This window comes from Nycticebus coucang, chromosome 2, assembly GCF_027406575.1.
Source record: "Nycticebus coucang isolate mNycCou1 chromosome 2, mNycCou1.pri, whole genome shotgun sequence".
NCBI classification, from domain to species: Eukaryota; Metazoa; Chordata; class Mammalia; order Primates; family Lorisidae; genus Nycticebus; species Nycticebus coucang.
The window spans coordinates 134,116,901-134,142,054 of NC_069781.1; the positions used below are offsets into that span (position 1 = coordinate 134,116,901).

The 25,154-nt window shown below is 37.6% G+C and overlaps 1 protein-coding gene across 7 annotated transcripts in view; it reads left to right on the plus strand.

The window, feature by feature from the left end:
• The window catches only part of TJP1 (tight junction protein 1), a 274,852-nt gene that overhangs the window by 227,107 nt on the left and 22,591 nt on the right, over positions 1 to 25,154 (plus strand). For all 7 annotated transcript variants that reach the window (XM_053581948.1, XM_053581949.1, XM_053581950.1 and 4 more), the window contains 10 exons: positions 10,039 to 10,178; positions 11,059 to 11,164; positions 13,475 to 13,625; positions 16,635 to 16,743; positions 17,723 to 17,942; positions 18,521 to 18,705; positions 18,808 to 18,903; positions 22,514 to 22,596; positions 23,205 to 23,415; positions 23,711 to 23,811. In XM_053581948.1, coding sequence (XP_053437923.1) covers positions 10,039 to 10,178; positions 11,059 to 11,164; positions 13,475 to 13,625; positions 16,635 to 16,743; positions 17,723 to 17,942; positions 18,521 to 18,705; positions 18,808 to 18,903; positions 22,514 to 22,596; positions 23,205 to 23,415; positions 23,711 to 23,811 — 1,402 coding nt within the window. The remainder of the gene's footprint in view (positions 1 to 10,038; positions 10,179 to 11,058; positions 11,165 to 13,474; positions 13,626 to 16,634; positions 16,744 to 17,722; positions 17,943 to 18,520; positions 18,706 to 18,807; positions 18,904 to 22,513; positions 22,597 to 23,204; positions 23,416 to 23,710; positions 23,812 to 25,154) is intronic.

The following is a 25,154-nucleotide window of genomic DNA, read 5'->3' on the forward strand; positions in this document are numbered from 1 at the left end:
CAGCATGACACTTAAAGGAAATGCTTCTTGGAGCATTTCAGATTTTGGGTTTTTAAGTCAGTAATATTAACTGAAAAGTATAAACCATATATTTCAAAATTCAAAATCCCTTGTGGTTCCAAGCATTTCAGATTAGGGGTGTTCAACTGTACAAACTTCGTCAACAGGCTGAAAATTATTGTTGAAGCATACTAATATATCGATTAGACTTTTCTTTGTACTTTTTTAAGTGTGGAGAAGTGACGATCTTTTGACTCGTGAAGTTTTTGGTTTCAGTTTTTTTCTAAGTAAGCAGGTCTCATTCCTCCCGTTAGATGGGTGCCTCCTTCTCAGCAAGAATCAAATCGCATGCAGTGGTGTTGATAATTAATGTGGCATTGATGCCACTGAATTGTCTTTTTCAGACACACCATGAAGTTCTTTACCTTTTTTTTCTTCCTGTTTCCCCTTCATCTATGAAAGATAGAAAGGGCACCAGATAGTGCGGCACTTCATCAAGTGTCTCAGGGAAGTTAACCGACTAAATGGTGACTTCTTTCCCATGGCTCTTGTGCCTCGAAACTGAGTACTAATTCAGCTGGTTTTGAGTGATCGATGGGGGGCACAATGAGTGTTCTGTCGGAAAGGTCGAAGGATTTTACCAGTAATTTGGACATTACCCTGCTAATTCTTCTCTGCCAAATATTTATTGATATCATGTATGTTTTACCAGTGTATGATTATAAATGCCCTGAACAATCTAGGCAAGATCCCTGCTATTATGTACAAATGAAGAAAGCAGATACATTAAATTTGAAAATATGAAAGAATAGCTTCTATTAGTGGTAAATGCTATGAATATTGTTAGGGTGATGTGATAGTCAAGTGGGGGAGTGTATAGTGTTAGGTGACATACTCAGGGAAGAAGGCTTCAAGTGGATAAAAATGAGCCAGCTGGGTGAAGATCATTCTGGGCTAGCACAGCACCTGCTGGTCCTGAGAGGGAAACACACCCAGCCTTTGGGAGAGCAGCAGGACGGCCAGTGTGGCTAATTGCAGGAGCAAGGGAGAGAATGACTTGGAGTTCCAAGAAGTGACTTTTTTCTGTTTTGTAACCGAGTGGTTTTATGTTTTTTGTTTTATTTATTTTTGTTTGTTTGTTTAATTGTTGTCAAAAGATTGGTTAAGGAGAATGTAAAGTTCTTTTTTATTGTTGTTGTTGAAGTGTTACTAATGCTTTTTTGCTAAGATATTTTCTCTAACCTTTCAAAGTGAGTGCAATATGGTGAACTTCCATGAACCAGCTGCTGTATTCTCAGGTTAGGTACTGGTTGAAATTCCAATCTGAGGTTTTATTCTGTATGCTTTGTGAGGGGCCAGACAAGGGCGGATTGTAGCCGATACCCTTTGTCTCTACTTAATGGCAATTCAAGCACAGCAGGGGTATGTTCAGTGACTGCCACAGATTTTGAGAAGAGAAGATCATGAATGTAATAATGGCAGAAAGTCCAACTTGATGGTTATACATTGTAGTTATCACTTAAGTAGAAGTATAAGTTTCATTTACTCCATCACCTGAGCATTTTCTTCAAGTGCAATATAAAAAATAAAATATAAAATTAAAAAAACAGACTTTTACTTGTTTGTATGCTTAAAAGTATTGAATGTAGGAAAAATCTTATTTCCAGATTTTAGAAATGTAGGACAGTCCTCCATTGCCTTTGAGAGAATCTTAGTAAATAAGAGGGCTATCGTGGCATTGGTCTTCAGCTATAAAATCTACCAAATACACCACACAATCCAAGGGCTGGTAATCAAAACACAGAATGGTCATCACACCCCCAGTGAAGGCCGGATGACAAGAAATGAGAAAAAGGTCCTCATTAGCCCTTTGTCATGTGTTTCCTATTTTTAAAAATATTGTCCATTTCTACAAAAGTCATTCTTTTCTGAATGGCAGATCTGTTTTCCCTCTAATTTGGATGACCTACGTTAATCATAATAAATGTTAGCGTGTTAACATGAGAAACTATACAAAAGAATAAGCTCTATAAACTCATATATCTGATTTATTGTCTAAAAACCTTGTCAAAAGGAAATGTACTCATTTTTTTCAGAAGCACAGGCATGCATGTAAATATTTCTGCTAATACTTTCATTAATAGGAAATACATTTTACATTGTGAGAAACTAGTTTGCATATATGACTAAGCAGGTTTAAGATAATTATTTTCCCTTCTCAGCGTAATTCCTGTGCAGCTCTTTTTTACCTTTGTGCCCACATATCAGCCCGGAATCTATTTCTGGCTTTTTCATACCTAGAATTCTCTGTGTGTCAGAGAGAGAGAGTTAATTTTTTAATTGCTGTCAAAAAACTTCAATGTGTAAATACCTGTTTCCATCTAAAATTTAGAGAATTAGCAATGACTGCAACATTCTGGACAGTTAAACTAGAGTATACCTTTATTTTTCTTTCTCGTGTGTATTAGAACGCTGCAGGCTGAGCTGTGGAGTACGGTTAACTTAGATTCTTAGCATATTTTTATTGTTAATTGTGACCAAGATAATCTGATAGCTTTTAAAGATGTTATTAGTACCTTGTTTTTGTTGTCAACCTAAACTACATTGTTCTTGCCTACCTTTATGTAATAAGTGAACTTGAAAGTATGTGTGAATCAGTTTTTGTGGGATAGATCATTAGTTTGTAACAGGGAGTTAGCTTTAAAAGTGGTATTTTACTAGAGTGAATATTTTGCTGCTATTTGTTTTCTATATTAAGGTTATTTTTTAAACATGGCGTAACTAGCTGCTTGGGAAGGTGTTTGAGTTCTGTGGAAGTATGAGGGCAAGTGTCACGAATGGGTGAGCCGGCAGAAGGAGGAGAGAGAAAGCATAGCTGTATCGAATAAAGGAAGTTTAATGTAAAGAAATTAAACATAACCGAGATCAGAGTAATGAGGGATTGGCTAGTAAGAAGTAAGGAGAATTCTAAAGAATAGAAGAACTTGCAGGTAATAAAGAGCAGCCACTACCCTGGTGCTGAGAAAAGCGCCAAAGAAAGAGGCTCCTGTGCTGTGCCTAGGGCTGAGGTCCAGCCTGCTCGTGAGGGCACAGCCATGGCTCCCTGAGCGGCAGAGAGTTTGCTATGCTGTGATGTGTCACCAGACAGACTTGTAGGACGTTTGCCCTCTGCGATGCCGAGGTGCTGTGTCACCAGACACTTTGCACTACAAACCCTATGCATCTCTGGGGGGAGCTGCTAGCCAGCATGCCCTGCAGGAAGGGGGACGCAGCTTCCTCCTGCACATCCTCTAGGGCCTCTGCCGACCAGGCTGCCTTGCACTAAGGGTCCCCAAACAGTTGTGGTTTTACACCTGAATTGTTTCACTTAAATAACCTTTTACTCCTTGCTAGTCTGACTGAGTGCATTTATCTGCTACCCTATTCACACAGTTGATTGGGTAAGACTTAAGGCTCTGTTTACAATGAGTTTATTTTTGTGAAATAATAAAACCTCTTCAGAGATGTCTTTCTCCTCCATCTTTGTCAGACAACTGTCTTTTATACAGTTTAACCAAATATATGGATCATTACCATTGTATTAATCTGTATAAGTTGAAAAATTAAAAAAACAAAACCTGACTTTTTATCTTTCTGGGGGAAAGCAAAACTGCCCTTAAGTGGGTACCTTGGGAGGCCTGAAGTTTCCTTCTAGCCTAGTAGGAGCCAGAATATAGTAGGTAAATGTGACCCTGACTCAGCACATAAATGGTTTTCATATAAAGTCAGCTTTCTTCATGATAGCAAAAAAAAAAAAAAAATGTGTGTGTATGTGTGTGTGTTTAAGCCTAACCATTTGAGGACCATCAGGATAAAGTTATATGAGGAAAGGGTATTTTCCTTACCACGGTGTCACCAGTTTCCTTCAGTAATTGCCAATGATTGTAAACTAATTTCATGTGTGTAAGTTCAGTTTTGACTTGACTTAGTGGTCATATTTGCTCATAATAGAACATTTTAATGTTTGGAAAAGTTGGTTTGTTTTGTTTACACTGTAGATTTGCACTGCCCATGAGCATAGTTGCTAGCCACAAGTGCCTATGAGCATCCAAAATGTTGTAAGTGTGAAATTCATATTGTATTATAAAGATAGAGCACACAAAAAAGAATGTAAAATGCCTCATTGATAATTTGATTGATTATATGGTGAAATAATGTTTTAGATATATAATTTTTTGAGATAAAGTCTCATTGTATTGCCCAGGCTGGTCTCAGACTCTGGGCATCAGCTTCCTAAGGAGTTGGGGCTGCAGAAATGTTCCACTCTGCCCAGCTAAATAAAATTTATAAATTGATTTTTCCTTGTTCTGTTTAACATGGATTCTAGAAAATTTTCAATTACATAAGCAACTTCCTTTGTAATTCTGGTAAGCAGCCCTACTCCAATCACCACGTCTTACTGGATAATGACTCCATCTTTCGGTAGATAATGGAAAGTGCAAAAAAGGAGCAATAGTTTTCCAGTTTTAATTATATGGAAAATTTAATAGAATGGTGTGAATTTTATTCAGAGGAAATGTTATTTTTAAAGGTTAACTGCTTTTGCAGTCATGATAATTATGCCACGGGGCAAAAGGGTAATAGACACTGGGTTATAAAAATTAACCAAAGATACAAATATTAGCAGTTTGTGTGGCATACAGAGCAAGAGTCCTAACTGCACAACAATGACAATCTGTTGGTTATTGGGGAAAGCATTTGAGTTAAAATATTATAACTTTAAATTTCAGAAGCTTTTTTCACTTATAAGCAATAATTGGAATTACTTATCTTTTGTAAGCAAATAGTTTAAATTCTGATTGTTGCAGGACAATAAAAATCTATTAATAGTACTCTAAATTATGTAGTTCTTTAATTTTATTTTTTAATAATAATTTTACATTTAAATAATTTGTATTCTTTAATGCAAAGAATGTGGGAATAATTTACTATTTTTCACTGCCCTTATACTCTAAAGAGGTTAGCACAATTTGGGGTTAGAGCTTAATTGTATTTATTTATATTTAGCTGTGCTATTTTATTACATAAGCAAGGGCTAAAACTTCTGACATTTTATGATTTAAAAGCAGCTCATACTTGTTTGAACTGGAAAGTACCTTGGTTTTTAGTTTTTTTCAAATAGACTATATGTAATTTAAAAGTAGGACACCTCCCATAGAAATATGAATATGAAAATGAATATGATTATAGAAACTATAGATAGTGCTTATTATACCTCTGGGCTCTAACAGGATTATGAACAAAGTAGCCTGAGACCCCAAAAAAAATAAAGTAAAAGCTTTATTTTATCTTGTAAGGAGGAAAACATAGAAATTTTTTCTTGCTAAGACTGGTTAATAATATACATTAATAAAACCAAGCTATTAATATTTGTTTAAAATTAGACTTTATTTTTTTAATAATCTTTTTATCAGTCTTTGTAAGTAATAATGTATAAGTATATTTTTGTGAAAATTGAAACAGGGATAAATCTAAAATTCTGTACTACTGTTCTGGCTGCTTTTCCCTCCCAGGTGCCCTGCTGTCTCCTGACTCTGTCTGGGTAGTGTTTCACACGTGGTTGTGTGCACACACCTTTGTCTCTGTGAAGATGTGTATGTGGAGACTGTTTTTATGCCTAAATGGTGTTCTACCATGCATATTCTGTAATTTGTGCCTCTTAACTTCACATTTTGTTTTCAAGGTATTTTTATGTCTGTATATATGGTTCTATTTCATTATAACTTTTATTAATATTTGTTTTCAGTTATAAGAACAGTGTATTCACTTACTAGAACAAATAAAATAGGCCAGGCACAGTATCTTGTAAACTTGTAATCCCAGCACTTTGGGAGGCTAAGGTGGGAGGATTGCTTGAGGCCAGGAGTTCAAGACCAACCTGGGCAACATAGCAACACGCCATCTCTAAAAATATTTTTTTAAGTGGCTAGGCATAGTGGCATGCACCTGAAGTCCCAGCTACTTGGAAGGTCAAGGCAGGGGAATGATTTGAGCCCAAGAATTAGAGGTTATAGAGAGCTAGCTATGATTAGGATGCTGTACTCCAGCCTCAGAGACAGACACTGTCTCAATTTTAAAAAAACAAGTGAAACGTAATCAAATTTATTAACTTCACCCTCAGTTCTCCTCTTGAATTCAGCCTTTCCTTATATTTATAAAGACATTTGGCATCTTGGGGCAGCGCCTGTGGCTCAATGGAGTACGGCGCTGGCCCCATATGCCAGAGGTGGCAGGTTCAAACCCAGCCCTGGCCAAAAACTGCAAAAAAAAAAAAAAAAAAAGACATTTGGCATCTTATATAGTGTTTTAGAGTTTTCTTAATAATTAAAAAACATCAGGCACTGTAATTATTTCTCAGCTACATTATTTCAGTTAAACAATATAAAGTGAATATCCTTCTAGTTTATTCTTTTAATAAGAAACTTTCCATATTTGGGGAAGTTTGTTATCAGTTTCTTGCAGCGAGCACCTTTCCCCTGATTTTATATACTGTGCTGGCAGTTTTTATTTCTAACATGGTTAAAAAGTTTGTTATATATAAAAATTTTATGGCCAGATTACTTTTCCAAAGTAACGTGTGAGACCACACTTGTTTCTCAAAATCCCATGCTTACCAGTCTAATGGTAACTTATTTTCAATTGACATTTTTCTTACTACTCATGGGGGGGGGGGGAATCTTTTCCTAAGATCACTGACCATTTGGATTTCTTCTTAGTAAATTGCCTGGTTCATTTCTCTCTCTGTTTTTTTGTTTTTCTTATTTCTTTTGCTTTCTGTTAGATTGTTTTCTGATAGGTTGGGATTTGTTTTCCTGTACAATAAAAAGGGTTTAATCTAGTCAAATATTATCATTTTTCCTATATGGCTTCTGAATTTACATCTTGCTTAAAAAGGTCCCCTTGTCTAAAAAGAGTTTTATCATTTTTACTGGCATATTTTTTCCTTTTCATTTCCACCTGATTGTTACTGAGAAAAAAATCTGTTTATTTTTTTAATGTAATTAAAATTCTCTTAATTCAGGCAACTTTTAGTTGTCTTTAATACTCATTAAAGTTTTTTCCCTTTATCTCAAATCCATCTCATCGGAGTGAATAACAGTAGTGTTGTCAGGTTATTACTGCACCATTACTGATTTTGGTGTAAAATACTTTCAGTATTTATTAATAACAGGATATTTGCTGTTATTTGATGAAGGTAATGTTTCACAATTGTATTACCTTTTTTTGCTTTATTTGTGGTTTTTATTAGGGATGATTGCAGAATTGTCTCAAATATCTGTTTGATATTAACCTTGTTTTCTGTACTATTTGGATATAGTAATGAATTATTTTGATAAATTCCTAATGTTGAACTAGCCTTATACTCTTGAAATAATCCTGGTAAGAATCTTCTGATACACTACTATATCCCCTTAGCTGCTATTTTATTTAGAACTTATTACCCTCTCATTCATCATGAAACGTATCTATTTTCTCTCTTTGTACTGTCCTCACCTGGGTTTGAAGGTTAAGATTCTGGTGGCCTGAGATTGGATTGCTGATCACTACAATATTGATAATTGTTGGAAGATGGGTACATGGGGTCTTATGATGCTATTCTCTGCATATGTGTATATTTGGAAATAATTTTTAAAATTGAATTAGAAACTTTTTATATTTCCCTCTGGTCTAGGATAATTAAACAGTTATTTTTTTGACATTGGGAGGACACAGCCATAAAACCATGTGCTTGATTTATCTTTTTATTCAGGGTATACTTAACAGGTTTTTAAGAAAATAAGTCTTGGCTCAGCGCCTGTAGCTCAAGCGGCTAAGGCACCAGCCACATACCCCAGAGCTGGGTTCGAATCCAGCCCGGGCTGCCAAATAACAATGACAACTATAACCAAAAAATAGCCAGGCATTGTGGCGGGTGCCTGTAGTCCCAGCTACTTGGGAGGCTGAGGCAAGAGAATTGCTTAGCTGAGGAGTTAGTTGGAGGTTGCTGTGAGCTGTGATGCTACAGCACTCTACCTAGGGCGACAGCTTAAGGCTCTGTCTCAAAAAAAAAAAAAAAAAGAAAAGTCTTGGTACAACTTTTATAATTTATATTATTCTTAGGAAATTATTAATGGACATTTACCTTTATTGCTTTGTTTGTTGCCATTAAAACTGGTACCAGAATATTCTTTTATTATTTATTTATTAGAAACAGGGTCTCTGTCAAGGTTGGAGTGCAGTGGTGTCATCGTAGCTCAGTGCAACACAGCCTAAATATTCTTATAAATGTCTTTTTGAGCATATTTGTTAGTATTTCTGTAGGGTCAACGCTAGAAGTAGAATTAACAGGCTGTGACATATTTACATTTTTTTGTTTTGATAAATCCTATTTGACTGCGAATAGTTAGACACTTCTTTTTGACATCATTAAATGAGTGTCTGTTTTTCTGTATCCTCTGCAGTTCATGTTGGCATATGAACATTTCCGTGGTGATGATTTCTAATTTTAATTTGTATTTTCCTAGTTACTAGTGAGGTTGAATGCATTTGCGTATTTATTGCCTATTTTTGTATGAACTTTTTGGTGAATTGCCTCTTCATAGTATTTGTTCATTTTTCTCTTGAGTTGTCTAATAATTCTTTATTTTTTAAATACCAATTTAAATTAACGCAGAAAATTATTTTTTAAAATATCTTGGTTAGAAAACAATAGTTTTCTTGTGTATATATATATGAAACTCTTACTGCTGGCTTGTTCAAATTATATGAAATTGCTAATATTGAGCTCTTTGAACCCAGAAAACTCCATATTGTTTGGTTCAATCCAGTATTACATTTTCCCCCCAATTATTTGAATATCTATCTATAAACTCTTACTGTCACATAATCACTTTTGTTGATATAATACTATGGCTTCTATACATTAAGCCTTATTTCAAAAAGTCAGTGCCTTTCCTACTGATAGTATAAATGTTTAAAGATTTTTGTTTAGGAATTTATTTCATCTGAAATCAGCTTTTTAAATTGATATGCATAGAGATCTAATTTTTCTAAATTTGTGGACAGTTGTCCCAACATCATGCTATTAAATAAATAGGACTATCTAATAAATAGTATGTTATTTTAAAACAATTTTAGAGGCCAGGCACACCTATAATCCTAGCACTTGGGAAGGCCAAGGCAGGTGGATTTCTTCAGCTCAGGAGTTCAAGACCAGCCTGAGCAAGAGCAATCCCTGTCTCTAAAAACTAGCCAGGTGTTGTAGTGGGGAGGCTGAGCCAAGGGGATCGCTTGAGCTCAAGAGTTTGAGGTTTCTGTGAGCTATGATGCCACAGCACTCTACCAAGGATGACAGGTGAGACTCTGTCTCAAAAATAAATAAATAAAACAATTTTGGAATGTCACGAATAAACTTTGTTACTGTAGATGTATCTTCCTTCCTCCCTCCTTCCCAGGCTTAAGTGCAGTGTGTCATCATAGAATACTCAGACTCCTGGGCTCAAACACTCTTCCTGCCTCAACCTTGCAAGTAGCTGGGACTACAGGTGCATGCCACCCCACCTGGCCGATTTTAAAATTTTTTGTAGAGACAAGGTCTACTGTTGTCCAAACTGATTTCAAACCCCTGGGTGGGTTCAAATGGTCCTCCTACCTCACCTCCTAAGGTGTTAGGTTACAGGTATGAACCACTATACTTGGCCTATTTTCTTTTTTTCTTTTTTGCAGTTTTTGGCTGGGGCTGGGTTTGAACCCACCACCTCTGGTATATGGGACTGGCACCTTACTCCTTAAGCCACAGGCACCGCCCATACTTGGCCTATTTTCTATTTTATTACACTGATCTGTTCGTTTGGTAATGCTATTCTTGTTCTAATTACTATTTTTTTATATTTTGATAACTGTTAGAGCAAGTCCCTTGTCATTGTTTTTTAAATTTGTCTTGCCTGTTATACTGTCTCCTTACACATGATTTCTAAAATCAATCTTACCATGTTAATTTTTAATTTTAATAATGTATAGTCTGCGGAGCAGAGAGGAAGAGAGAATTTCTAAACCCGGGGCTGTCTCAACTCCTGTGAAGCACACAGATGATCACACACCTAAAGCAGTGGAAGAAGTGACAGTTGAGAGAAATGAGAAACAAACACCCACTCTTCCAGGTAAGCATATATAATGCCAAGTTCAAAACCATTTCCAGTGAGCCAAAAGTAACTGTTAGTTAGAAGATTTACCCATGTGTCAGTTCTTCTGCGTATGCCTTTCCAGCATTTTCCTGTGGGCAGGAGGTTGGCTGGGTCAGTAGCCTTTCATGAAGGTGAATCTTCATTTTGTAGATAGAAAAAAAACTATGGTTTATGGCTGTTAGCACTGGTAAGGTTGTTCTCCAATATCGTTCATTAAAGAAAAACATTAGAAATTGACTTCAGAAATTTAAAAAGTTACTTTACCTGTTGAAAGTGTTTTCATAAATCCTGACTGTATAAAGTACCTTTAATGCTCTAGACCAGTGGTTCTCAACCTTCCTAGTGCTGCGGCCCTTTAATACAGTTCCTGTGGGTCGCGACCCCCAGGTTGAGAACCGCTGCTCTAGATGAAGACTAGACAATCTGCAGGTTCTAAGATTATTGCCTGAAAGGCCTAGAGATTTTGTTTCTAGTATCTCTCAGTTCCTTTTCTCAAATCTTCTGTCTTGCTCTGCCTGGTTAACGGCAGGAATGTGGATGTTTAAAAGCATATTTTACCATAATGAGGAAAGGCAACTACTTTCAGTCTCAACAGAGAAACATACGGATTCTCTTCTTATATCTCCTGTTATTCTGAGAGAATAGATTTTTCAAGTGCTAACAGCTGGAGACTTCAGAATTTATAACTGTACTGTGTGCTCCGACACGTACGGTGCATGTGCTCCTGGTCAGGGTCTCATTTTTGTTGATGATTCATATATGTATATTAAAAATCTTTTAATTATTTTGTTTCTGTAATTATTATTCCATGTTTTTATAAAGTGAGTCTTGCACGGTTTACATTTTCTTCTTCTAGAACCAAAGCCTGTGTATGCTCAAGTGGGGCAGCCGGATGTGGATCTGCCTGTCAGTCCATCTGACGGCGTCCTCCCTAACTCAACTCATGAAGACGGCATTCTGCGGTAATGCCATTTCAAAGTTACATAGTCTTCATTGTCCATTATTAAGCATTATTTAGAGTGAGAATTTAATTATAGGTTGTTTCTTTTTATATTTAGCAGTCTCTTATATGTGATAGAGTTGAAGGTTAGAGGACAACAAAGGAAATTCTAGGGTGTTTTCTTTCTTCTACCTAGCTTTTAGGTCAAGAATTACAAAAATAAAAAATTGGTTTCTATTCAGACATCACAGTTTCCACAGCTTTCTCATGTCCTCGCATTTAAAAACATCAGTGTTTGTCAACCTCAGCACTATTGACATTTTGGGGCCTGTCCTGTGCCTTGTAGGACCAGCTGCTAATAGCACTCCCCCTGCACCCCCATGGTGGTGACTGGCCAAAAATGTCTAGACACTAAGTGTTTCCTGTGGATAAAATTATCCATGGTGCTAGACTCAAAAGTAAGTTTTTTATATCTTATACCTTTTATTACTTCATATTTTATGCTTGGTAGAATTAAGATGCATATTTTATAAACAAATTTCAAACTGTCAGATTTTTGTCACCTCCATGGTAAAAGGGATGGGTAAAGGGGCATGACATGAACTACTGAAAATTGACAGATGCCTCAAGTGGATAATCTAGAACCTCCCACTGTCATTTTCTCTGCTTAAAACAAATAATTGATTTTTTATTTTAAAACCCAGCTAGTCAAAGAGAAATAGTTCTGAAGTAGGTTATGATTATGAACTTTAAAATTATGCATTTTAATGTTAGGTAATTGGTAATCCAAACTTTTATGAATTATAAAGGTATGGTCCCCTTCTTTTTCCTTTCTTGGGAATCACTTGTAGCTTTTATAAGTCTTTAAGATTTAAGAAACTTTAATGATAAGATTCCGGAGATCTTTCCTGGGAAAGCCCTGAAAATCAATATTGAAGAGGATTTGGAGGTGGTGGACAGGACGAGTAGCTGAGCCAGAAGGGGCTGCTTTTTCATTTAAATCCAGTGAATGGATTTGAGGCAGAAATAGTCTGCTTTTTAACTTTTCAAAAGCCTGATTACATAACTGTTGTTGTTTTTGAGTGGCATGAGATTGGTCAGGGTTAGAAGAGGATGTCCAAGGCCCTCAAGACTTTGAGGAAATGTTTTAGAGAACTTTGTCTGCAGCTGGTTAGAAGGGCGTCTGTGAGAGTGCTTTGGACTTCGTTGGAAAAGCAGGACACCACCACAGCCAAGGGGCTTGGGCCACTCGTGATGGAGCTGGAGAGAGCAGGGGTACAGGCAGCGAATGACCTTGTCTAACCTGCACGCTCTTAATGTTTTGTGTAGCTAATTAGTTCCAGGTCAGGAAGCTGGATCAAAAGTGAATACGTTATAAATTCTAGAAGCTCAAGAGGTCTTTACTTGGTTTAAAAGGACTAGAAATCTCTCCTCCCTCTCCACTTAACTCATTCATTCGATTTGCATTTTTTTATGGTTTTCTATTAGCTTCTTATAATTTGTTTATTATTATTTAGTGAGTTAATAACTCCGCACCTTGTGTCAGAATAGGTAGTAGGTGTGTCTTCTTGGCTAGGTATGTTGGGGTGGTTATGAAAACCTAGAAGGGAAATATAAAGAGTAATTTATAACTATGATCTGTTTTTGCCCTATTCTTCTGAGACATCCTTTGGCATTTAAGGGTGTCTCAAGGTGATGTGTACATGGATTAATTTCTTTCCATTCTCTTTCTAACAAGAAAGAGGCAGAGTTTGGATATGGGAGTAGTGCAGAAAGGCTGCAGGATTATGAGCATCAGAGTAAGTGAACTGCTGAAAGAGTCCACCTTCTGCCAAGTTTAAAATCCACTGTCTGTCGGGTATAGAGATCACAGTGCTTAGAGCCTGATTTTCACTCAGTGATAGTAGGAAAATTAGCCATTTTATGCTTTAGTTTCTACCTTTATAAAAAATAGGACTTTTCTCTTATTCAATAGAGATGACATGCTGGGAGTTGGAGGTAGGAAAAATGGAAGACTTTTTAGCCACTGGGAATACAGCACCCAGGACTCTGAGAGTTGAGAAAACATTGTAATTTTATACATTAGTTATGTAAAGCAGTACTTAGATACTAAATTTAGATATTCCGAAATTTATTTTGTTAATCAGAAAACAAAGTGTTATGAAACCTGATTTTCAATTCTAACACTAAATTTCATTCAGTAAGTTAATGATGTGTGGCAAGTGCTCTGAAATGATGGTTCTTGATCTATTTCTGACTGTGGTTTTCATTGTAGCAGTTTGCTGTAACTTCTTGAGCATCTCTGTTTCAAATGAAATACCTATTTTAACAGGCCCAGCATGAAATTGGTAAAATTCAGAAAAGGAGATAGCGTGGGCTTGCGGCTGGCTGGAGGAAATGATGTTGGAATATTTGTAGCTGGTGTTCTAGAAGACAGCCCTGCAGCCAAAGAAGGCTTAGAGGAAGGCGATCAGATTCTCAGGGTATGTCAGTATTTCATCTTACATGAGTTTTGAAAGTACTTCGACGTCAAGAAAAAGGCATCAAACCTAACAAACCTACTGTTGTAATTAGGTTATAATCTGTATTCAGTCTCTTGAGCCAGTGAAACTTTCAAAGTAAGAATCCATCACATCTGTCTTATGCTGGACTTGCCACTTTCTGTTCCTGCATTAATAATGAATTATCGGTCACTGCTGTGTTTGTGTGTTACTGTACAGCACACTGTTTCATTTTAGTCACTGATGTTCATAGAATCTGCAAGAATGTATATTATATTCCTATTGTTGTGCTGGTATAATAATCTACCAGGTAATCTTTTAAAGTTAAACTATGCATTGGACTGGCAATACTCTGCTAGCTGGCCACATTGGCCATGCCCTGTTAGCGGGTCTCATTGGCCACACCGTGTTAGCGGGTCACATTGGTCACGCCCTGTTAGCTGGTCACATTGGCCACACCCTGTTAGCAGGCCTCATCAGGTCTTCTCTGGGATTCGTCTTCAGAGGTGTCCATGTGACCTCTGGGACCTTCTTCACCCTAGATAATGGCACAGGCACAGGGAGATAGTTTTACTCAGGGGAAATATGTGAACTATGCTAGCTTTGAATCCCCATAACCCACAGGAGACAGCATCCTTCAAAGTCAGGAAAGCTTGGGTTGGGTGCAGTCTGTCGTCAAGGTCTTTGGGGTCTTATTTCTCTTCTTTCCTTTTCTTTATTTTTTTGCCATAAGTGGTGTTGCCTAGCAACAGTACTATCTTCATGTGTCCCTTACTTCTCTTTTTAAAATATCCGAACCTCCATTTGATTTCTGTTAGATAAACTACGTCCGTTTCAATCAGAAGATCAAATCTATTACTCTGTCTCCACCTCAAAGTGTCTTTGTCACCTGTCTTCTGGTTTCTGTGTGCATTCAGCCTACTTCTTTACTAATTATTCTAAAGCAGTGGTTCTCAACTTTCCTAATGCCGTGACCCTTTAATACAGTTCAACGAAAATAATTTTATGGTTGGGCATCACCACAACATGAGGAGGAACTGTATTAAAGAGTCGCAGCATTAGAAAGGTTGAGAACCACTGTTCTAAAGCTTTAGAGATGTCAGCATCTCTCTGCTTCTCCCTGGTCAGTCGCCATCTTGGGTTTAGTTGCTCAAGTGAGCAACCCATGATAGAATCTTTCACTCTGAGCAGTCTCCTGAGCCCCCTTAGACTGGCACCTGGGGCCATTTTCATCTGATCCTGCTCCTTTCCCTTCAGACTTAGCACGTCAAAAAGTTAAAGCATTCTCTCTGACTGATTTCCACCTGACAGTGTACATGATTCCTTCTGATGGTACTTACATTGTTCTTAATCCAGTTATGTCAAAAAGTTTGAACACAACATATTTGATTACATTTACTGTATCAAGGAAGTTAAATAGACCTATTTTCTTACCCCCCTCATCTCCTGTTTTGAAGTAATCAGGACATACATTTTAAAAATGTTTTTTAATAGTTCAGTTTCATTTTGTATCATAAAAGTAAGTAGCATATATTTGTGTTTTTTTGTGTTTTTTTTTTTTTTTTTGCAGTTTTTGGCTGGGGTTTGGTTTGAATCCATCACCTCTGGCATATGGGGCCGGCGCATATTTGGGTTTTGGTTGTTTTTTTTGTTTTTTTTTCTTTGCTTTTTAATTTGGAAGATTTCCAAAAGTTGAAAAGAAGAAAGCTCACTTGTAATCCTGTAAGTCACTGGTGACGTCTTATTAAGTTTCATTTTGGCACTAAGGAGCTTCTGATAGGAATAGATATTAACTTGGCAGACACTGCGCATGTATTACCCAGTTGCGGTTACAGGGATGCTATGTTGCATACCCTTTTTTTAAAATCCCATTTCTTTAGATTTCTTCTATCAGTGACTCATAAAAATCAAGACTATACAGTGTATCCCAAAACTCACACATGAAGATACCATACATAGGGAAAATGGGAAATTGTGCTACGTGTAACTTTATTTACAAAAATATTCATTATAAAAATTTACAAATATTTACAAAATATTTTGTATGTGTTGGCCACCTCTTTCTAAAATATAGTGAATATTTTGTAAATGAAGATACACTTAGCTACAATTTCCCATTTTCCCTACGTATGGCAACTTCATGAGTAACTTTGGGACACCTTGGATTATACATTCATAGAATTTATAATTTGAAATTTTTAAACCAAAAACTTTACAATAATAATCAATACTTGATTGAGAGCCACCTAGCTGAACACGGTCCACGCTCCCACCCAGGAGGAGGTCGACGCAATGTCCAAGCACCCAGCCCACCCGCCATGGCCCCGCAGCTCCCCACTCTTGGACGAGGTCAGCTTACATTGTTTAGTGGGATTTCTTATCCCACTAACAATGACTTTCCACTGTGACTCCAGCCACGTGCCCTGTGGGGCCGGCTTCAGAGCCCTGGCAACAGAGAAGAAGAAGCCAGAGATCGAGGCTGTCAGAGCACAGCCAGCACCTTCCTCATTAGCCACTCAAAGCAAGCCCACACCCATTAAACCAAACTGCGCTCTAAAAGTCACCTTTGCTGGCTCCTCTGTGAAATTCAGCCCAAATGGAAAGTGGCTGGCAAGTTCATCTGCTGATAAACTCATTAAAATTTGGGGAGTTTAAGAAAAAAATATATAATATTAATAATAAATACTTAAAATTGGAAGTTATCTTTTTTGGTCTGAATTGTTTAGATTTTACAATGGACGATTTTTAATGTCAAGGTAAACTGTGACTATTATTTAAGTGAATTTACACCTTCAACTCACTTGATTTACTTGATATTTTGTTCGTTTTCAATTAGAAGATGCTCTTTTGTCCAAAGTAAAATAAATGTTTCCCTCTTAAAGATGTGATATTTTCAGATTAAGTGGACTCTGAGATAATTTGTGATGTGTCTATAAATATTTTTATATTCTTAAACAGTCAGGAGTGATTTCTGAAATCTTACTTTCATAGGTGAACAACGTAGATTTCACAAATATCATAAGAGAAGAAGCTGTGCTTTTCCTACTTGACCTTCCTAAAGGCGAAGAAGTGACCATCCTGGCTCAGAAGAAGAAGGATGGTGAGCTACTGTTAGAAAAAGGAAAGAAGGCTGTGGAGGTGGAGGACTTATACAGAGACTGGTTTAGTTTAGTTTTTTTAAATAAATTACTGCAAGCGGAATGATGAATGAATTGTTAACCTCAGGGCGAGTTAATTTTTTTATTTTAAGTCATTTAGGCGCACAGAATCTTGAAGTGACTCTTACTATGAGAGCACATGAATAGTCCCAACCCTTATGGTGTTCTAATTTAAGTAAAATACCATTCAGTTCTTTACCTGTCAGAATTCTATCTGGTTACTAGCCATGAAAACATACAAGAGTGTATGTACGCAGCTTTGAAATTTTGTACTGATATTTTCTAAGCAGATGTTTATTAGCATTAATTGGAGAGAAAAACCTAATTTTCTGTGATGAATGAAGCAGATAAATTTTTCATTTAAAACAAGGCTTCTCAGCTTCATAACTGTTGATATTTTGCGTGAAATAATGCTGTGTTTTGGGGGCTGCCCTTTTCATTGTGGGGTGTTGAGCAGCGTTCCCAGCCTGCACGCAGTAGATGAGAGGCTGTTAACACAGACTCCCGTCTCCCTTTTCAGCACATACGGTAACAATTAGAAGTGTCTCCAGATATTGACAAATGTCCCCTGAGAGGGCAAAGGATAAAATTGCCCTGTTTGAGGACTACTGGTTTAAAATATGGAAATGGCCATAATGTTTTCAGATAAATTAGATAATATAAATAGAAACACATGTGTAGCTCGGGACAAATTACTTGATCTGTTTCTACATCAGTTTCTTCATCTACACAATGTAAGAGTTCTCATTTCCTGAGGCAACGGTGATAAATACATGAGATAAAATACCTGATCCACTGTAATAATTTAGTATTTGTTAGATACTATTAATATTATGGGCAGCATCTTCATGTAATGTATTCTGTTCAGATTAATTTCTTATCCCACTAAGTACTGACAATGTGTATTTTGATTCCTTTTAGTTTATCGTCGCATTGTAGAATCAGATGTAGGAGATTCTTTCTATATTAGGACTCATTTTGAATATGAAAAGGAATCTCCCTACGGACTTAGTTTTAACAAAGGGGAGGTGTTCCGAGTTGTGGATACCTTGTACAATGGAAAACTGGGCTCTTGGCTTGCTATTCGGATTGGCAAAAATCATAAGGAGGTAGAACGAGGCATCATCCCCAACAAGAACAGGTATGAGTGTGAGGACGTTTGTCAGAGAACGAGCTGAGTGACTGATGTGGATATTTGTCATACAGTGGATTGAGTGAATGATAAGAGTTTCACTGGGAGCTCGGCACCGATGGCTCAAGCGGCTAAGGCGCCAGCCGCATACACCTGAGCTGGCGTGTTCGAATTCAGCCCCGGCCTGCCAAACAACAATGACGGCTGCAACCAAAAAATAGCCAGGCGTTGTGGCGGGCGCCTGTGGTCCCAGCTACTTGGGAGGCAGAGGCAGGAGAATCGCTAGAGCCCCGGAGTTGGAGGTTGCTGTGAGCTGTGATGCCACGGCACTCTACCCAGGGTGACAGCTTGAGGCTCTGTCTCAAAAAAAAAAAAAAAGTTTTACTGGGAAACTGTGGTAATATAAACAATTATTTTATATTCTTAATAAATTAGTTGCACAGATTCTTCTCTGTTGCAACTATTAAGGTTTAAACTGCACATGAACTTCTGTGCAGTATTGTGATGTTTCATTTCATTGTGGGTCTTCTTGATTTTTTTTTTTTTTTTTTTGGTAGAATGCCCTTATTTTAATTTTATCTTTCTAGAGCTGAGCAGCTAGCCAGCGTACAGTACACACTTCCAAAGACAGCAGGGGGAGACCGGGCTGACTTCTGGAGATTCCGAGGTCTTCGCAGCTCCAAGAGAAATCTTCGAAAAAGCAGAGAGGATTTGTCAGCTCAGCCAGTTCAAACAAAGTTTCCAGCTTACGAAAGAGTAGTTCTTCGAGAAGGTAGTTTTATTTTTTACAGACTAACCTTCTACCCTTTAATATTAGTATGTGAAGAAAGAAAAGGTATGAATTGTGCTGTTTTTTATTTTACTTTCTCTCCAGCTGGATTTCTGAGGCCTGTAACCATCTTTGGACCAATAGCCGATGTTGCTAGAGAAAAGCTGGCAAGAGAAGAACCAGACATTTATCAGATTGCAAGTAAGTAGCCTCGGAGGGGATTCAGATGTGTTGGAAGGTGTTTCATTGCCAGTTATGCCTGCAAAAGGACGTGTCTTGTCCGTTCACTTAGTAAAAGTAAAACTTTGCTGTAAGTGAAAACTTTGTAGTTTATCCATTCTTTTAATTTGGAAGGAAACTTGAGTAATCGTGTCCTAGTTACACCAATTCCCTTTAATAAGAAGAACTGCCATTTGTGAAACTCTTAGCTTCACGTGAAAGCTGCTTAGTACACAGTCTTGTTTAATCCTCATGGTAGCCCTTGAGGTGGAGTGGTGATGCCCACAGTGGAAGGAGCAGCCTGAGCCTCGGGTGACTGTGGTCGGGACTGTGGTCAACCAGCTGTTGACTCTGAGCTAATCAGTGACAAAACAAGGCTTTAACCATAACGGTTTCTGGTTCCAATCCAGTGTTTTAATATTAAACTAACAAATATCCAAATATGTAAACAGGGTAATAGCGCATGATTACTGCTGTCAGTTATTAATGCAGTCATTTGCAATAAGATGGTATTAATACAAATACTGAGGCTACAGTACTCTCTATACCTAATTATTTGACTTATAGATCCTTTGTTTTATTAGTTTTGTAGCATTGTGATAGTTAACTTAGTTGTGACTTCTTTGGCTTGCTCTAAATTACTGTATGTGTAAAAATTAAATTATGTTTTTCTAATTGTAAAACTAATTGTCCGGCTGTGCCTGTGGCTCAGTGAGTAGGGCGCCGGCCCCATATACTGAGGTGGTGGGTTCAAACTAGGCCCCGGCCAAAGTGCAACAAAAAATGGCTGGGCGCTGTGGCGGGCGCCTGTAGTCCCAGCTAGTTGGGAGTCTGAGACAAGAGAATCGCCTAAGCCCAAGTGCTGGAGGTTGCTGTGAGCTGTGATGACACGGTGAGGGCGACAAAGTGAGACTGTCTCTAAAATACATAAATAAATAAATAAAATTAAAAAAAAAACTGTCATGTCTATTTGGAAAAGTTAGAAAATTGATTCTGGCATGTATTATCACCACCCTAAATTTTATCCTTCTGTTTTCTTCTGCCCTTGTAAGCATATTTTGGCAAGGTTTTATTTATATATACTGTTTAGGAAAGTTTATATCTTCTTTTTGTTCTTGATAGATAATGGCATATTTTCATTTTATTATGAAGCCTTTAATCAGTCTGTGGTTTGATTAGTTTTATGTTTTGTCATATAGTTTATTTAAATTTTTATTTTATTGTTACAAGGATATAGAAATCTGTTCATATTTTGTTTGCTTGTTTATGACCTGCCTTGTTTCCCAAAGGGTTTGAATCCTTAAGAATATAGCTTTTTCTATATTTATGGGGTTGTTTTTTACACAAATTCCCCCCAGGGGGAAGGAATGGACCGTAAGGACATTAGCATGTTCTGGCTCTCAATATGTGTAATTGTTACTGCTTTCCAGAGGGTTGTGCTGAGGATTTTTGTTCCCACTGGAACTGTATGAGACCCTCATTGATGTTTTTAAACTATGTAGTGCTAATTTAAAGAATCATAACGTCACCCTTTGTTAAAATACTGCTTTTCATTTGGTTGCTGATGAACTTGAGAATATTTATTTTTTAAAAATCAGAATATTTCTAGACAAATGATAGTAAAATTTGAGCACATTAGAAATTGTTTATTTCTGGGGCGGCGCCTGTGGCTCAAGGAGTAGGACACCAGCCTCATATATCACAGGTGGCGGGTTCAAATCCGGGCCTGGCCAAAAACTGCAAAAAAAAAAAAAAAAAAATTTCTATTCCAATTAATTTTTTCAGAAAAGATCTTTTTTGAGTCATTATTTATAGATAACATTTTACTTGAAAAAGTTGGTGGTGACCCTACCCATAACCAAATTCAGGGCTTTTAATTAAAGAAAAGCAAGTATGAAGACTTAGCAGTGATCTGCCTCAATATAGCTTGGCTCCATAGTCAGGCTATTAAAACAGCAACTCAGGGGTGGCGCCTGTGGCTCAGTGAGTAGGGCGCCAGCCCCATATGCCGAGGGTGGCGGGTTCAAACCCAGCCCTGGCCAAACTGCAAAAAAATAGCCGGGCGTTGTGGCGGGCGCCTGTGGTCCCAGCTGCTCGGGAGGCTGAGGCAAGAGAATCGTGTAAGCCCAAGAGTTAGAGGTTGCTGTGAGCTGTGACGCCATGGCACTCTACCCGAGGGCCGTACAGTGAGACTCTGTCTCTACAAAAAATAAATAAATAAAACAGCAACTCAGGTAGTTTCGGGTAGTATGTGTCCATTTTGAATCTAAGTAGAGTCTTTTGAGTTAAGGAATTAGTAACATTTTCTCCGACCAAAACTTGCGATTGGTCTTTCACCTTAATTACCCTGTGTTCATCGGATTGGAAATTTTTCCCTGCTTGCCCTTAGAGCTTTGTCTTACAATAGTTTCATTCTCTAAAACCATTCACCTTGTCCCTCAGTGTGACATCTGATCTGAAATACCAGAGCTCTTCCTTTAAAGTCACAAACATTGCTATGCCTTTTTGGTGAAGAACTTCATGTAAATTGGATTTCTGAGAGTTTGGGTTAGAAACCAGCCCAAGCTGCATTTAGCATATTCTATACCAGTGAAGAGGAAGAGGTTGCCAGGGTGAAGCCGTCAGCGGTCTCACAGTTGCAGATTAGCCGCTTCCCTGCTCCTGGGTTCCCCTTCTGCCCATGGAAAATCGTGAGCCCAGAGCTCTGGCAGTTTGTGTGGCATTGTTGCTGACAACTTGTGGATTGCCTAAGCCAGCAGGGGCTGGGCAGGGCCAGGCACAGGCATAGCCTCCTTAGTCTCTCTCAGTGTGCCACCCAGATCACAGCGTTTCTTCCGTGTGTCACACAGTGTGAGATAGGGTGGGAGTGGTGCCATGCAGGCCAGGCCTGTGAGTGCCACTCCAGAGCCTGTTTGGAGCCTGGAGGCAAAAGGAAATCCCTATCAGTATGTTTATGATGGCTGATTTTTTTCCAGAACATTGAAGTAGTTGGAAAAATATTGAAAAGTATACATATTAAAATTCACATTAGTTTAAGTATAAATACTTAATACCACAGAATTTATTATAATTTTACTTTCCTGGCTTGACAAATAAGTTCATCAGTACTGTTTTTTTAAATCTTCTTTATCTCATTTTCAGTTGAGAAAATTGCCATATTTGATAATTTCTCTTGACCAGGTGACAGTCTTAAATTTTACTCAAGTTCTGGTTGCAGATCAATTTTATTTAAAATTTGGGTATGTTCATTGTGGACTTTTTTTTTTGCATCAATTTGGTTTCTTTAAAAAAAAATACCGCATCAGAATATTACCTGTTTTGATTACTGAAGTTTTGGGGCAGCCCATTAATTTCGCACCCAAAGCAAGTACCTGACTTATCTTCTAATCCTGGCAAAAAGCATTAAAGTGTTTTGGGGAAGGGGGATTGCTACTGACCTCTAGTGGGTAAAGTTTAAAAATGCTGCTATAAACTGGCCACAGCATGGCCCCTTTATGTCAGCCCATTATGTCAGTGGTAACCAGTAGTTGAGAAGCTGTGATCTAACCAATGATAACTTGATATTTTATTTTTGTCCTGACTTGATAAATAGAAAGTGAACCACGAGATGCTGGAACTGACCAACGTAGCTCTGGCATTATTCGTCTTCATACAATAAAGCAAATTATAGATCAAGTAAGTTATTAAATGTTGACCTACTTTGTTATAAGCTGTTATTACTGTGTTTTTGAGTGAGATAGGATGTGGTTAACTCGAAAATAAAAGGTAGTTTTTCTAAGTTTTTCTAAGATTTTCTTTACTGATACAGCATAAGAAAATTAAGCCCTTAACAAAAGGTGTTATAGTCACTTTCAAGGAATAGTTATTACAGGCATCAAAAGATTTTTCTTTGCCACAAAAAAGTATATGGTGTTCAGATGTAATTAACAGGCTGTTGATAATTCTTAAGTATAATTGAACTTGGATTTTGATATTTATATGCATAGGAAATGTCAGAAACATTAAATTATTATATTTTCACTTCTAGCTGAACACAGATAATTCTGTCAGCTTGCAAATATTGGAGCCAAAGTCTTAAGTGACCTGGTTAAAAACTTTTAGAGATTGGGCTAGACATTGTATTGAATTAACTTCTGATTACAGTTTTGTAACACGTGCCCCAACACATTTGAACACAATTAAAGGTCTTCTACCATTGAAATGTAGTATAGATTTTGACTTTTTCTGAAAGTGATGATTCTTAATGATTTCTCATATCTTTGTATATATTTTTATGTCTCCAGGACAAACATGCTTTATTGGATGTAACACCAAATGCAGTTGATCGTCTTAATTATGCCCAGTGGTATCCAATTGTTGTATTCCTTAACCCTGATTCTAAGCAAGGTGTGAAAACAATGAGAATGAGATTATGTCCAGAATCTCGGAAAAGTGCCAGGAAATTATATGAGCGATCTCATAAACTTCGTAAAAATAATCACCATCTTTTTACAAGTGAGTATTTGAAGGCTTTCTTTCAACTTCAAGTGTCTGGGCAACAATATGTAAGCAAAAATGTGTTGGTCAAATACTAAAATTTACATGACCTTTACTCAGGATGCGTCCCGTCCCGTTGTGTTAACAGCTGCTGTCTGGTTGAAAGTGTGTAGCGCCAAAATAGAAGTCCCAAGTGCTTGTGTCTTTAAATACCATCTTTTCAGTATGATGATTGAGCTCTAAGCAGACTTGAGTGAATTACTCTCTGACTTTTGGTAGTGTTCTGTGTAAAACTGTATTGTTAATTTTTCAGCTACAATTAACTTAAATTCAATGAATGATGGTTGGTACGGTGCACTGAAAGAAGCAATTCAGCAGCAGCAGAACCAGCTAGTCTGGGTTTCGGAGGGAAAGGTAAGGCGTTGTCCATGACTTTTATGACCTCTTCAAAAATTATATAACTGAACAGATGCCTTTGAGTTACTATTTTCTTATTTGATCAATTTATTAGAGTAATTTGGGGGAAGTTAGCTTTTAGGTTTTTATAAATTGTGCATAGAGGTTATGAAAGTTGTGTCAGACTCTTTGCTTTGCTCATGTATTATCACTCCAGTAGAATTTTCTCCTAAAGAATTCTCAAATTGTAATGGAAAGCAGGTTGCGTTCTAACTGTGCCCATATTTGGTTGTGGAATGACGACTCTGAACCTGGCTTCAGTTCCCTTCTCTGAAAATGAGGGGATTTGGATGGCCTGGATGGGTGTCTCCCAGAGTCCTGTCCTCAACACCTTCAATCCAAGGCTTGCTGTGAGAGAAAAGGCGCTCTGAAGGCGAGCAGTGGATGGGGCCTCTGTAGACCCTCGTGCCCTGGAGGAGGATCACGGCAGCCACTAGCATTTATAGGCTCTAAGAAGTCTGAAGAGTCAAAAAATTTACTTCATTTAAGCATTTCCTCACATTCTATCTAGAGAATTCGTAATTTAGTCAGCTCCTGTTAACATTCTTGCAGCAGCTTGCTGGGAAATACTGAACAAAGCAATAGATCATTATGGCTTAGAATTTTGATTTTATGTACTTCTAAATGGCCAGCTTTAAAAGAACTACTTTTTGTTGTCAGTCTTTCTCGTTTTCTAGCAATCTTTGATGAGAAAAGTCTGTTTATATTGTTTGTAGAGTTAATTGTTTTTCTCAAAGTACACCATTGAAGGGATCTGTGTATTTAATGTTTTTTACCTTCAGATGACTGCAATATTTATAAGCTTTAGTTGTTAAGGAACATTGAGAATGTCTCGTTTTTTCATTTGTTTTGTGTTTCCTCGTGAGTTTGATTTTCATTGTGTTTTGCCCCTGCACGTGGTCCCCTCATCCCCCACCCCCTCTGCCCCTGGCTGTGGCTACAGATGCTCTGGCAGTGCACGCTGCATGCGTAAGACCACTGTGCCCCTCACCCAGAAACAGCCTCTGCAAGAGGAGACGCTAAATGTCTGCTTTAGAGGTAGTGTCTGCCGTTCTCACCTGTGGTGATGCGTCAGAACCATGGTGTTTCTCCTTGTGTACCAGTTTGGGGGATGGACCGTGCATAAGAGATCATAAGGCCATTCTGAATAATTTACATGTCAGCAGAGACACTCGTAGGAAAATCAACATGGAAAAAACTATTACACCATTAAGCAGCAACACGCAATATTACTCATTTTTACTTGTGGCACTTGATAAAAAGGACTGCAGTCTCTCTTGTACTTATCTTCTATAACAGCA